Source organism: Psammomys obesus, unplaced genomic scaffold, assembly GCF_907164565.1.
Source record: "Psammomys obesus unplaced genomic scaffold, mPsaObe1.curated_primary_1811, whole genome shotgun sequence".
Classification (NCBI taxonomy): domain Eukaryota; kingdom Metazoa; phylum Chordata; class Mammalia; order Rodentia; family Muridae; genus Psammomys; species Psammomys obesus.
Window position 1 is genome coordinate 42,785,050 of NW_026593286.1, and position 15,112 is coordinate 42,800,161.

General features: G+C 39.7%; 1 protein-coding gene across 1 annotated transcript in view; it reads left to right on the forward strand.

Moving 5' to 3' along the window:
• The first annotated feature begins 265 nt into the window (after positions 1-265).
• Col5a2 (collagen type V alpha 2 chain) overlaps positions 266-15,112 on the forward strand; it is a 139,834-nt gene continuing 124,987 nt past the window's right edge. Inside the window, exon 1 of the mRNA XM_055616744.1 lies at positions 266-430. Coding sequence (XP_055472719.1) covers positions 337-430 — 94 coding nt within the window. The 5' untranslated portion in view covers positions 266-336. The remainder of the gene's footprint in view (positions 431-15,112) is intronic.

Sequence of the window (15,112 nt, forward strand, 5' to 3'; positions counted from 1 at the left end):
ACCTCTACAAGAAGGAGCGAAAGCTCAAGGGGCAGAGGGGCGCGCTCTGATTTGGTTGTTTACCATCAATCAGACGGTTGCCTGGCAGACACTGGATGGTTATGAGCCTGAACAAGCTGAAAGGGGCAGGAAAAGAAGTGGAGGCAGCGTTCTTCCTATTTAAAGCTGCATCGCTTGAAAAAACTCCGCAGACTGTGCCGGAGCTGGTGCTCAAACAGACTGAGGCGGCCCGGGGGCTGGTGCTGAAAAAGAGCCCCCAGCGGAATTCATGGTGCTACAGTGACCTCAGTATCTACTCTTCATTCCCAGGAGGACCCACATGTCTCATATTTAGACATGATGGCAAACTGGGTGGTAGCAAGACCTCTCCTAATTCTTACTGTTTTATTAGGGCACTGTGTCTCAATAAAAGCCCAGGAACAAGAGAATGGTGAGTTTGCCTTTTGCTTTGCTTATGGTGTTTACGGCTTGGTTTGGGAATTAGATGGAATGTTAAGCTTCAGGAAGAGCATGAAGAGGAGATTGGTTTGAAATTTGAGAGAGGGGCTATGGGATTTGCACCTGGGAAACAGCTTGGCTCTGGAGACTAGCGGCACGCCTGTAGTTCTGGAGCTTCTGTGCCTGCCCTGGCAAAGAGTGGGCTTTTGACATCCTGCAAGAGCTAGGATCAGATCAGTCTTTTTGCTCGAATGTAAGAGTGGGACGTTTAAAAGAAAAGGGTACTTAAAAGGGAGCCCCGAAGGCACTTTTAGTTAGAGGTCCGCTGTGTGGGCTGGCGTTTTCCGAGCTGGGAAAGCCGGGGCAGAAGCTGGGCAGGGTGGAGTCTTTCCTGTGCGAACTTCAGCAGCTTCATGAAAGTCTTTGTTTAGAAAAACCTCTGTGGCAACTCTGATAGCTTGGAATTTCCTTTGTCTTTGCTCTTCATTCCTTTCTTCCCAAAGCCTTATTCTCCTCTCCCAAGGTTTTCATCTATGATCTTAAAATCGTGTTTGCTTACTGAGAGGGAGTCCAGTTTATTTCTCCATGACAGAGGCTGATGGAAGCCAGATTTCTTAAACTGCGGTGTCTGGAGTTCTCCCACCCTATTGACTTGATTATCAGGATAGTGTGGTTCCTGGGAGAATGGCTGAAGCCAGAAAATCAGCACACCTTATACATAACTTATTTGGAGTATTGATAAGCACATTTCTTTTAGATCGCTGCATCCTTCCCTTCTCTCTCTCCTTCTGTTCTTTCCTTTTTCCTTTTCCTTTCTTTTAAGGAGTATCTTGCTTGGTTACTGTTTTTTGTTTGTTTGTTCTCTTCCCTGTGTGCTCTACATAAGTTAGTGTTGGGCCGTGCTGTTAAGCTTTTGCATGGCTGCTATAGAATATTTAAAAAAAATTTAAGACTGTCTCCATTGATTGTTAAATTCTTAACTTTTGAAGGTTGAAGTGTCACGTCATAGACATGCTCTTATTTGTTATAGGCCAGCTTAGAGTCACTGCTAGTATCAAACTCAAGCTTCTAAAACTTAGCAACTTTTTAATCGTTTTCTACTCTCCTTCTCATGTATATGTCCATCCACTTTCAAATATATCTCTATTTGTTTTTTGCCTGTAGTTTTTCCTCTGAAGATATTCAGAAACATCTAAAGATGTTTAGCAACGATGAGTTCTAGAAAACCTATAAGGAGATAAAAGAAAATTCTGGAGATGTATTTCAAGTCTATCAGTAGTCCCATAGAGGGGGCACTTTTCTAAAATCTTGGAACTTGGAACTTTTTAAGTCAGCTTCTATGTTTCAAAAAGTGAGGGAATTTATAAAAGGTGAAACTTAGGTTCCTTGTAATGCATGCTGTGAAAAGTGTACAATGAATGCCTTGAAAATGCAAGAACAAAGAAGTTAAGAAGGAAGAGAGCAAACAGAAACATGGAAGTAAAAGTCTGATTATCAGGGAGCCTGCTCCCTCTCCTTCCCTTCAAGCAGGCTGACTTTAAATGTCTGTACAGACGGCATTCCCAATTTATATTAAAATATGCACTTAACTTTTTTGAGGTTCAGAAGTAATTGAATATGTGTGTAAGTGAAAGGTGTAAGATGCTTGAAAGTCTTACAGTGTAGGCCATATGGTAAAAGCCTCTTCTGCCATTGCATTTATTCTGTAGGTGTTACTGAAAAATAAGGGCTTACTTTTCTCTAATATTAATTTACGTAAATTAAGAAGATGAGGGTGGTTGAAAAGTCCTACCTCTGGGCCAACCTCTTTTCCCCTACTGTCATTAAATAGTACAGAAACTCAAACCTCAAAAGACATGTTTTTACAGAGAAAGTGAATTCTCTCAGACATTATAAATAGCGATTCAAATGAAAGTAATGAAAATTAATAGCAGAGAAGTGTGTGTCTGATGACTGAGTAAGCTAGAGCATCCAGAGCCACTTAACTTACCCTCAGGTTACTTCCCACGCATCTGGGGTGCACACTGACACATTGTGGACACTTGCTGTGTCACTTATCCTGCTAGACTCTAGCAATTCTAGGTTATTTTTGAATTTGAGGAAGAAAAAATGTGGGAAATGCTTTATATTAGAGAAAAGTCTAAAGCATACATGTCAATAACATACAATTTTCCAACAGTTGCTATAAGTAGTATGAGCTGTGGCATTTCCTTTGTATTCCCTTGACTGTGTATTGTGGAAATCTGGCCTTGCATGTAAGCATGTGTTTATAAGCTTAGCCATTTCCTGTTGTTAGTATAGAATATAGCAGTTTTCTTTTTGACTGTGGGAAATAAAATAGAAGCACGGTGTCAACCTGACAGGAACACATGTGCGTGCTAAGATAGAGTAAATACATTTTTACACATGTCTGGACAAAATAGAACAAACTCTCACTAAAGTTAAGAGTTGATTTGAATTTAAAAGTTTAAAAGATGATCTTTTCTAGTTCCCACAATTTGCCTGCAAATTTCATGATTTCCTTAGTTTTTAATAGCTGAGTAGTATGCCATTGTGTAAATGCATCATAATTTCTGTATCCATTCCTCCATTGAGGGACATCTAGGTTGTTTCCAGATTCTATTATGAAAAGAGCTGCTATGAACATGGCTGAGCAAATGTCCTTGTTGTATACTTGAGCATGTTTTGGATATATGCCTAGGAGTGCTATACCTGGATCTTGAGGCTATACTCACTCATAAGTGGTTATTAGACATGTAATGTAGGATAAACATAATAAAATCTATAGTCCTAAAGAAGCTAAACAACAAGGAAGATCCTAGGGAAGATGCTCAATCCTCATTCAGAAGGGCAAATGCGATAGACACCAGAAGCAGAAGACAGGGAACAGGACAGGAGCCTACCACAAAAGGCCTCAGACTCTGCTGATTGAGGTATTGAAGCAGAGGCTGAGACTCATAGCAAACTTTGGGCAGAGTGCAGGGAATCTTATGAAAAAGGGGGAGATAGAAGGACTTGAAGGAGACAGGTGCTCCAAAAGGAGACAAACAGGGCCAAAACAACAACAAAACAAAAAACTGGGACCTGGGGTCCCCGAAGAGACTGATACCCCAACCAAGGACAATGCATGGTGAGGACCTAAAACTCCTGCTCAAATATAGCCCATAGACTCAGTCTCCAAGTGGGTACCCTAGTAAGGGGATCAGGGACTGTCTCTGGCATAAACTCAGTGGCAGGCTCTCTGATCACCTCCCCCTGGGGTGTGCAGCCTTGCCAGGCCACAGAGGAAGACAATGCAGCCAGTCCTCATGAGATCTGATAGGCTAGGGTCAGATGGAAGGGGAGAAGATCCTCCTCTATCAGTGGACTAGGGGAGGGGCAGGGAGGAGAAGAGAAAGGGAGGGTGGGATTGGGAGGAAATGAGGACAGGAGGCCACAGCCAGGATACAAAGTGAAAAAATTGTAATAAATAATAAATAAAAATTTAAAAAAGTTTGTTAGAAACTCAAAAGAAAGAGTTTGGGAGTTATGTTAACTTTAGTTGAAAGTATAATGTAGCCAAAATCAGAGCCAAGATGATAAAATTAGTTTTTTAAGCTTGCTTTTTCTCTCTCTCCCACTCCCTGTGGTGTGTATTGTGTAGGGAGGCTTTGGAATGTTCCACATTTGTTTTTTGTAGAGAAAAATACTAGACAGTAAAATTTTATTTCCAAATCAAAATGCAACATCTAGGGCACATTTCTTGTTATTAGCACTAGGCAGACTTTCTCAATCTTCGGGAATAATCTTTGGCATGAATCATTTTATTCAACACTACAGGAGTGATTGAATGAGAAATTGCAGAAGAAGGTGTGAACTGTGAACTTCCAGAAGCCAGCCATGTAACATAAACAGTGCTGGAATAGTTTTGTGTATTAGCAGGGTCAGCAGGGTCTAATGGGAAGTGTAGAGAATTGAAGACACATACATGCTCACTTTAAGCTTTACAAATTAGCGTTTTTTCAAATAGCATTGCATAAGACAAGTTCAGTATGTCTAAGGGCCAAATCTTGCTCATGGACCATAAATTGCCAATACCTGTGTTGCAGCCCTACACTGATATTTGGTTCCAAGCCACCTTCTAACTAGCAAGAGAAAAAGTGTATATAGGCTTTTTAATACTGCGATGCCTTGCATTTCTGTGATGTTACATCTGTGATTTATCTTGTAAGGATATAGATAGGAAGCTTTAGATGTGTGACACTCAGCAGTACCTGGATAACATCATTTCAAAGGCATCACTGAGGAACAGGATGAGCATATAGCCTATGATATTTGCATTCATAAATTGTTCTATACTCACTACTGTTGAATTGGTTCCAGTGCTTCACATGGTAGAGCACAGTTTTGACTAAGAAAAATATAACAGAAGCTTGTTTACATACTCAAAAGAAGCTCTCAAGTAGAGTAAGGAGCTGGTACATTGAAAATAGTTGTGGACTCAAATTTTTATCTCTGTGTTCTTTTATTCCTAGTGTATAGTCTTTGATTTTACAGGTCCTGGTGGCTGCTAGAGATCCAGCACTTGTATGTAGTTGCCCAGGCACCTGGATAGAGAATGAGAAAGCTGTGATTATGCATTTCTTAAATGGAATCTTCACAACATTTGAGCTTATTTATGTTTGGCTGGGATTTAATAATCTGATCACACAAAGATGCAAGAATTTTAGGTGGACTATATTAGTAATATACTCAATTATGGAGGACACAGAAAGAATTGCTTCAGTGGACAAAATACTTGAGTGATGCACTCTGGATACTATTCATCTCTGAGCAGAATGCAAAGCCAAGAATACATCATATATATATATCATATATATGTCATATATATGACATATATATGATATATATGATGTATCATATATATGATGTATGTATATATGTATATATGTGATGTGTTCATATATATGTATATCTACATATATGTATATGTATATACATCATATCACACACACTCAATAAAGCATCATTCTGAATACTCTCTCTACATGAAAGGTAAGGGAATTCGTTATACTTACCAGTGTAGTGTGTGCTTCCCCTATACACAAACACACACATACATACACACACATAGTTGAACAGTGAAGTATCACTGAATGTTCTATATCTCTCTACATGGCTTGTTGGGAATTCTTTATATTTACCAGTGTAGTGTGTGCTTCCCCCGTGATGTGGGATTGCAGATCCTGTTATTGACCAGCCTCCAGGTCATATTGTTTTAAACTATATCTAGTAAGCTTGGATGTGATGCGAATCAGACTTCTGCTCACACGGTCAAGAACTATATTGTGTCTTTGCGCAGTCTTCTTCTGGTATTGATGCAGACCACATGGCTTCTATGCAGCAAAGGGTAAACACTGAGACTTTGGTTTCCTAGTGATCCCTTTTACTTATCCAGCTGACCAAAGTTTGTAGGCAAGCCACTAGAATTCTGAAACCACTTGAGGATAATGTAATCCAAAGCCAAACCTCCTCATTGGGTTAAGTGAGTAAGTCTGCTACACAGAGGACACATGTAATTCCAGCATGTGTCCAGGTGAATGAAAGGTCTTTCCCATTCCACTTCCAGTTCTTCACACGCTCAACACTATCAGCTCTAGCCTGGATGGATTATTGTGATCATCACAAACATGTATTTAATTCGAGGTGGGAGACCAAACCGGAAGGGTAGGCTTTGTCTCGAGGTGTGATGGGAAGACTGGAATCCTGCTAACCTGCGGTGACAGTAGGAAATAATTTTAACCATCCAGTTTCCCATCTCGAAGGATAAATCATGTGTCATTGGCCTTAGGAAGCATATGTAACGGTTAGTTTGGAAACATTTTAACGTAATGTTTACTTATTCTGAGATCACAACATTGAAATATATGTTTATATTTGAGAGGTACAATAATGGTAAAAGGAAAAGATCAATTTGGGTAAGCTGTACAAAGTTATTAAAAATTCATCTCACAAGTAATTAACATTCTTTTATCTATTATTCTCTGTGATTTATTTTTGCAGACATAGATATGACATGAGATATTATCAATATACTGAATATTTGTGCTTTTTTCAACTTTTTCCATGGGTGTGTACTTGTTCATGTGTGTATACTTGGGTGTGAGAACACATGTGTGTGGAGGGCATAATTTGACATTAGAGGTCTTCTTCATTTGCTTCGCAATCTCACTTTAAAATTTATTCTCTCTATGTGAGCAGGCACATGTATGTGTCGTGTGTATATTGTGTGTATGTGTGTATACGCATGTATGCAAGGATGTATATCTATGTCACATGTATATGTCATGGTCAGAGAACAATTTTGTGAAGTCAGTTCTCTCCTTCCATCTTTATGTGGGTTCAGGGGATCAAATTTAGATAGATAGGACTTAGCAGATAAGTTTTAGGCCTTTGATTTTTTTTAAACTTTAAAATTTTTTTTAAACATTATTCATTTATTTCATTTTGTGTATCTGAGCAACCATGCCTGCCTGTATGTGTGTGTGTGGTGCCCTCAGAACCAGGACATCAGATTTGTGCATCAGGTGTTTGTGAACCATCACCCAAGTGCTGACAACCAAAACTGGGTCCTTTACGACAGTCACAAGAACTTTGCTGAGCCTTCTGTCCAGTCCCCTCAGCTTTCTTTTGGAGACACGCTAGCTCACTGATTGTCTAGAATGCATGGCCAGCCAGCTTCCTGTCCCTGACTCTCTTGTGCTAGGATTGCAACCCAACTTTTTATGTGGGTACTAATTCACTCAGGTTCTTATGTTTACATACCAAACACTTTACCAACTGAACCATTTCCATAGAACCTGATCATTTTTATAACTAAAAAACTCACACTAAAATTACAGTAATCACATACTGACAGGTTTCTTGCCTTTAAATGACTTTCCAAGTCAGTATCATGTAGGTGGAAGAGCTGTCCTTTCCTCGCTCTGTCAACCTGCAAGCAGTCCTTCTAGCTTTGTCTTTAAGGTGCAACTTTATTCTGTTTTAATTTTTATAAATAAGCTGCACTTCAAATGAAATTAATGTGAATCTATCTTCCAAATTTATCCAATGAGGGAAGTATTGCCTCAGTGATAGCAATACTTCCCTAACTACACCATGCCTTCTGGGGAGAAATGTGAATAATATTAATAAATTAATTCAAAAACATGCATGAAACGTTATCCCTTCAACCTTGTGTAATGTTCAGCTTTCCAAAGCTTAGATCGAGGAGGAAGATGGTGTCATAGCATTCGTTCTCGCGTCTTCGATTGCCTTCACTCAGAACTGTGACTTCAGGGTTTAGATAGGAATAGCATCCTGTTGGTCACAGCACTGTCATTCATGTCACTTCTCCAGAAGAGTCGGCCTAGGGCCCTCCACTGGGTGTGAGAATTGTGTTCTTGAATGGCTGCAGCTTTGCAGGCAGGCGCGACCTTTGCATCTTCATCAGGAATGCTAGGAAATAAGGTACAACCTTGTAATCTGATATTTGGAGCTCTTAACTGAGGCACAGAAAGTGATATGAGCATGTATTCCAGTCATGAAAAATACAAGCCCTGGTAGCATGTTTTTTTTTTTCCCTCTTCAACCACATCTTTGAATTTTTTGAAATATTCCATGGATTTATTCTGTATTTTGCTTTGCTTTTCATCTTCTTGAGGAACTAGTATCAATCATGACCTCTTCAACTACTCCTTGCTATCGGCTCCTTCTCCTCTGAACAAGTTCAGTCATCTCCCAGAACTTGTGTTTTCTTTCTGAGACCAGCTTTCCTCAAGAAACAGTAGTAGAGTTTTCTGTTTCTGTCTTGTCTCCCACTGTACTCTGACTGTGGACTCTTCAATGTAAGCTGCTGCAGTAAAAAGAATAGCACACATGCTAATCCAATGGCCTCTTTCCTCTCAGTTTCTAAGGCCTTTCTCCTGTCTTAATGTCGCTGACCACTCTAAATGATCAGAAATGCAGTTCTCTGGAGGTGTTCTCTCACCTCCCAGACTTTATTTTGCTCATGCATAGGTTCCCTCTTGTTTTCCCTTTCAGCCTTTTTTTTTTTTGTTGTTCTTCTTCCCTATTGGTTCTGCCAGAATATCGCCTTTCTAGGTCATCTGGGAAGCTTCACACTTTAAGGAGTTTTGCTTGATGTACAAATGCTAATTCATAACTCTCCTACCAATCCCATTCTTTCACATAAACTCTGGAGTATATGTCTAGCTACTGAAAACTATTTTGATTTTTAAAATTTATTTATTTTTATTAATTACAGTTTATTCACTTTGTATCCTGGCACCATCCACCATCCCCTCCCAATCCTACCTCCCTCCCTTTTCTTTTCTTATGGCCTTCCCCCAGTCCAATGATAGGGGAGGTCCTCCTCCCCTTCTATTTGACCCTAGTCTACCAGGTCTCATCAGGACTGGCTGCATTGTCTTCCTCTGTGGCCTGATAAGGCTGCTCCCACCTCAGGGGGAGGTGATCAAAGAGCCAGCTACTGAGTTCATGTCAGAGACAGTCCCTGTTCTCATTACTAGGGAACCCACTTGGATACTGAACTGCCATGGGCTACATCTGAACAGGGGTTCTAGGTTATCTCCATGAATAGTCCTTGGTTGGAGTATCAGTCTCAGAAAAGACCCCTATGCCCAGATATTTTTGGTTCTGTTGCTCTCCTTGTGGAGTTCTGGTCCCCTCCAGGTCTTTCTAAATTCTAGAACACTAGTCACATTGCTTGTCATTCTTTACCTCACAATAAAAAGTCAGTTGTAGTTTGTACTCCCAATGCAAGCATGAATTCAAGTATAAGGACACACACACACATGCACACGTACACACACTACACATATACATGCGCACACACACACACACACACACCACACACACCACACACATGCATACACACACCACACATGCACACACACACCACACATGTGCACAGACATACATATACACACACACCACACACACCACACACATGCATACACACACCACACACACCACACACATGCATACACACACCTCACACGTGCACAGACATACATATACACACACAGCACATACACACTCCACACACTCTCGCTTCTTTTTCAAAACCACTGCTTTTCAGAGTGCTGTCAGAGTTTTACTTTTTCTCTGTAGTTGATCCCAGTGCTTCTCTTCTTTTTTATCTCACAGAATTCAATTCACCTCTCCTTGCATGAATCAGATATGCAGAACTTTTTCTTGTGTGTCGATTTTACCTGTTCCTGTAAGGTGAAGATTTTTAAAGTCATCTTTCAGTTTGGCAGTTCATTCTGCCTTGCCCACTGTACCACACTTACTGTATCCCACTGATTACTAACACCTTGTCTTTTGTTAAACTAAAGCATGTCAGAGTAATCCCACTGACCTCACAGGCAATGATCTCATTGTTTCTATGTCAACAGCTATCGTTATTTTTATTGATGCTTAATTGATGTGGCATCCTTTCTCGGGTCAATACAACATTTCAGTCGATTAGTCTGTGGCAGTTAGCCTTCATCTCTCTATGTTCTCTGAGTGGTCAAGGGTGTTGATGCTAATTCCCTGTCTTTTGAGAAATTGAGGCCTTACCGTGGATTCATTTCACGTGTTTTCCTTTTATCATATCTTTGAGTTGTTTGCATACAGTTTTTCTAAGAATTCCTATTGTTTTTTGTTTATTCTCAATCTCCTTGGGGGAACTTGCTACATCATGATTAATGCCTTTCTAGAGAGCCAATAGCTAGATATCAGTTATTTTGTGCATATATAGTAGTTGATTTTTTTTTGTAAATTTTGAAAAATAGTAGTACTATTTATTCAGCTGTGAGTGAATTGAATTCAGATTCTTGTTTTTCAAATTATATTTGCATAGTCTTGGAAAATCTAACATCCCTTAATCTTGGTTTCTTTATAAATAAGTTATAATAATATAATTCAAATATACTTCAAACAATAGGATCACTTGTAGGTATATATGTCACCTGATTATAGCTCGTTTTCTACCAATAGTAAATATTTGTTGTTACAAAACAAATAAACATGTTTTCTTCACTCACAGGGATTAAAACAGTATACAACTATAAGTTTTATCTACTGCTTATCTAAAAATCGTAGTATTAATGTTTATACATTTCAATAAGCTCCTATCTATGACATATATAATATTTATATAATAATATTATTGTTAAAATTCAGTTTACAGAATTACTTGTGGTTCCCACCTTTATTTGTCACATCTTTAGTGCTGAGACAAAAGCTAGGAAAGAAAAGCCTCTTGCTCAGGAGGCTGCTCGGTGAACTTGTGCAGGAGACTGAGAGGCCTCCTGTTTTGTACTCTCCTTCTCTTGGATTGTCTCAGCAGCGGACAAGCCAAGCGTGCTCCACCCACGTCCCAGTGCCTCTCTGTGCCCGTACCAACTCTGTCTGCTGCAGAGTTGATTTTCTGAAAATATGTGAGTCATAAAAGTCTTTATTGAAAATTGGAAGCCTGCTTTTCATGCTGCCTTGCTCTGTGTTTCCACTGGGAAGGAAAGGAGAAGCTAGTGGACAGGAATTACAAGCTAGCTCCAGGAAAACCTGGGTACAGTAGTGAGCTGACCATCATTCCCAAACGCTGCAGTGTCCTTTTTCTCTAGAGGCTGTCAATGTGCTTCATTCCCTCCACTGCAGATTATTAGGACTGACTCCAGAAAGCAAAGGATTTCTGGACGATTAGGCACTCTTCTGCTGTTGTAGTAATTTTCTAGATTTTCAGTTTTATAAACTTAAAAGAAACACAGCAGCAACAGCAACAGCAGCATCCATAACATGATGGGATTAACTCAGGAAGAGAGATACAGATAGGATTTTACTCAATGACTTGTTACAATGAAATTCCTTAATTCACTCTGTGATATCTTTAACATGATTGTTCTTTGGCCATTAGCTTTAAAATTTCTTATTATGGAATTCTAAAACTATAAGGGTGATCTCATAGCAAATACACGTTAGTTTAAGGTATTTAACATGTTCCTTCCTTTCATTACCTATTATATGTTTATTTGCTCCTGCAGTAAAAGAATCTATCGAGTCCTTTCATGTTAATTCAAAGTAGTTTTAAAGCCTCTTCTTTCTTGGTTTTTCAGTTTTCTGGAATATGTGACAGGGTACATTTCAATTCAGAGAATCAGGTTTTTCACATAAGTACTGAAAGTTAAGTCAAAATTTATGATGAGATGGATAGTGAAGAATAAGATTAACTGACTATAATGAGAAAATAAAATGCTTTCTGGTCTTGGCTAAAGATACAAAATCTCTCTGACATTTGTTCAGAAAAACCTCTAATTGCTATTTCAAGGCAAATATCTGAATGCAATAAGCTTCTTTTTCAAGAGTTTGTACTGAAAAAAAAAAACAGAAAAAGAAAAAACATCTGAGGTCAATGAAAAAGGCACAACGGAAAGTTCTATAAAGGGCTCTATCTAAGGCTTAAAGCACGAGCTTAAGCCTTAGTTAACTTTCCGTTGCTATGATAAAACACTACCATAGTCACTTAGGAGGAAAGGGTTTATTTTGCTCACAGGTCACGGTTCATCATTGATGTGCTTTCCCTATGGTTTACTCGGCTTGCGTCCTTGTACGACTCAGGACGGTCTGCACAGGGTGACACCGCCCGCAGGAGTCCAGGCTGTCCTACTTCGGTAAAAAAAGAAAATGTGCTGCTGACTTGCCCACAGCCTGTCTGATGGGCACCTTTACCCAGTTAGGATTCCGTCTTTCCAGAAGGGTCTGGGTTTGTTTGAAGTTGACAAAGACTAACCAGCACATTGTCGTAGTAGGATGTCTTTTTGGTTGTTTCTACAAACAGAAACAAACCTCATGTACCATATTTATTTATTACAATTTATTCAATTTATTTTTCAATTGTAGACCCCTCCATCCTCTCCTTCAGGTCTCACCCTTCCTCCCTCTTTCTCCCTTTGCCCCTCCACTAGACCACAGAAAGAAGGAGCCCTCCTCTTCTACCATCTGACCCTAGCTTATCAATCCTCATCTGGACTGCCTGGATCCTTTTCCTCTGTGGCCTGGCAAGGTGCCCCGCCAGGGGGAAGTAATCAAAGAGTTGCAACCAAGTCCCTGTCACAGATAAGCCCTGTTCCCACTAGGGAACTCACATGGGGGAGGGGTCTAGGTCCTCTCCATGCATGGTCCATCATATTGGTTGGTACATCAGTCTCTGCAGGGGCCCCTGGGCCCTGATTTGTTGACTTTGTTGGTTTCTTTGTGGAGTTCATGTCTCCTCCTGGTCCTTCTATCCCTCCAATCTATAATAAGATTCCTGTACTTTCCCAAAGTTTAGCTGTGAATCTCAGCATCTGATTCCATCCCCTGCTGGGTAGAGCCTTTCAGAGGACATCTTTGGTAAACTCCCTTCCTGCTCCCTCTCTTCAACCACATCAGGTGTCTATTCTATTTGCACTTCTGAATGAGAATTAAGCATCCTTCCTAGGGACTTCCTTTTTATTTAGCTTCTTTAAGTCTGTGGATTTTAGTATGGTTATCCTTTATCATATGACTAACATCCACTTACAAGTGAGTATATATCATGCCTGTCTTTTTGTTTCTGGGTTGGAGAGATGGATCAAAGGCTAAGAGCTCTGGGTGCTCTTCCAAAGGTCCTGGGTTCATTTCCCAACCACCATGAAGGCTCACTCTTATTTTTTTAACATAATTTATTTATTCTTTGACAATGCTATACACGCATACAGTTCAATCATATTCATCTCATTCTTTCCTTCAATTTCTTGCCCTATCCTGTATTCCTCTTCTAACTTCATGTTCTTTTCTTTTTATTTTAAAAAAAGCACAGCTCACTGAGTTCAATGAGTGGTGTGTGTGCGTGTGCGTGTGCGTATGTATGTGTGTGTGTGTGTGTGTGTGTGTGTGTGTGTGTCTGTGTAGCCATCCACTAAAGCATGGTCAATTTGCCTGGGGGACCACAGCTCTGAAGGAACTGACCTTTGCTTCCATATCAGCCGTCAGGTCATTAGTTGCTCTCATAAGGGTGGCCACTCATAGGCCCCTCCTTCATCCATGCTAGAACATGTAGGCCTGACGCTGTGCAGGCAACCATGGCAGCTGAGAGTTCAGGAGTGCCTTAGTCCTGTTATATGGAAAAGACCATTTTGATGCAGTCACTTCAGCCTCTGAAGTTTACAGTCTCACAGCTCAGCATGGTTTTGATACACTCAGAATCTGTGAAGTTTATTAAAGAAGGAAATGATTGGGATCATTTCATCCTTCCCAGGGTCCTCCTTGTTATTCAGCTTCTTTAGGTCTGTGGATTTTAGCGTGGTTATCCTGTACTATATGGCTAATCAGAGCAAGTTGAAACAGACTTCATTTAAGATGAAACAATGAAGATACTCAAGTTCCGCTGTGTATATTTTTTTGTTCTGATAAATGGATGGTGACTTGTTAAACATTCAACTCATTTGGTCTGCCTCACATCCTCAATACCGTTGGTGGAATATGCTAAAAAATGGTTCTCAGTCTTCCTGATGCTGCAACCCTTTAATACAGTTTCTCATCTTTCTGTGACCCCAACCATGAAATTATTTCATTGCTACTTCATAACTGTAGTTTTTTTACTGTTATGAATTATAATGTAAATATCTGTTTTTCAATGGTCTTAGGTGACCCTCATGATATGGTTGTTCAACCCCCAAAGGGTGGAGAACCGCTGTGCTGGAAGAGCACATCCAGTTCTTACTAAAAAAAAAAAAAAAAAAAAAAAAAAAAAAAAAAAAAAAAAAAAAAATCAACTTTGATACATATGACATTTTAATTTAGTTTTATTTTTCTGAAAAGGGAAAAATACTTTTAATCTCCTTTGAAGGAAAAATGTTCAGGGTTTTGATACGACATTAACATTTGTCTTGCCAAGGTCTTACATTTCAGCTTTATGTGGGTGCCAATTTCTTTTATGCTGTTGTTGATTTTGTTTTTGTTTTGGTGCTGTTTTTGTTGTTTTGAGACAGGGTCTCTCTGTACAGAACTGGCTGTGCTGGAATTCACTATGTAGATCAGGCAGGCCTCAAACTCACAAAAGAGATCCTCCTGCCTCTGCCTTCCAAGTGCTGGGATTAAGGGATTAAAGTCAGGTTTGGATGCCATCTTCTGAACCTTGTTAAATTTTACCTCAAATTTGAGACTCTCCCTTACAGCCTGACCTCCTACTGAATTGTGTCAAGTGGTATTACTTATATCTATTCTGCAGGAGTAGGTAAGCCCACATGCTCTCCTAGATACTCCTCTAGGGTACAGAGTTAGGAATAGTTTTCTTGTAATGTGAGCTCCTCAGATGGCAATATGCCTTTGAAATATTTTTCCCAACATTCTCTGGCTATTAAACTGCCCTGACAAAGTGTCTCTTGTTAAAACAAACAAAAACAAAAACCCCAATCACAGTGTCTTGGTTGTATGCTGAGGTTCACCTCTAGAAAGTGAACTTCAGTTGTCATAGGTGTTCTCTTGTCCACAGGACATTGCAGTTACTTCCATTCTATTTTGCTAGAAACTGAAAACTCAAAGTTCTCAGGATATAGTTCTAAACTTGTCATATCAGACATACCTCAGGTCAATGGATTTGAAATTTGTTTCCCAATCAACAAATCCT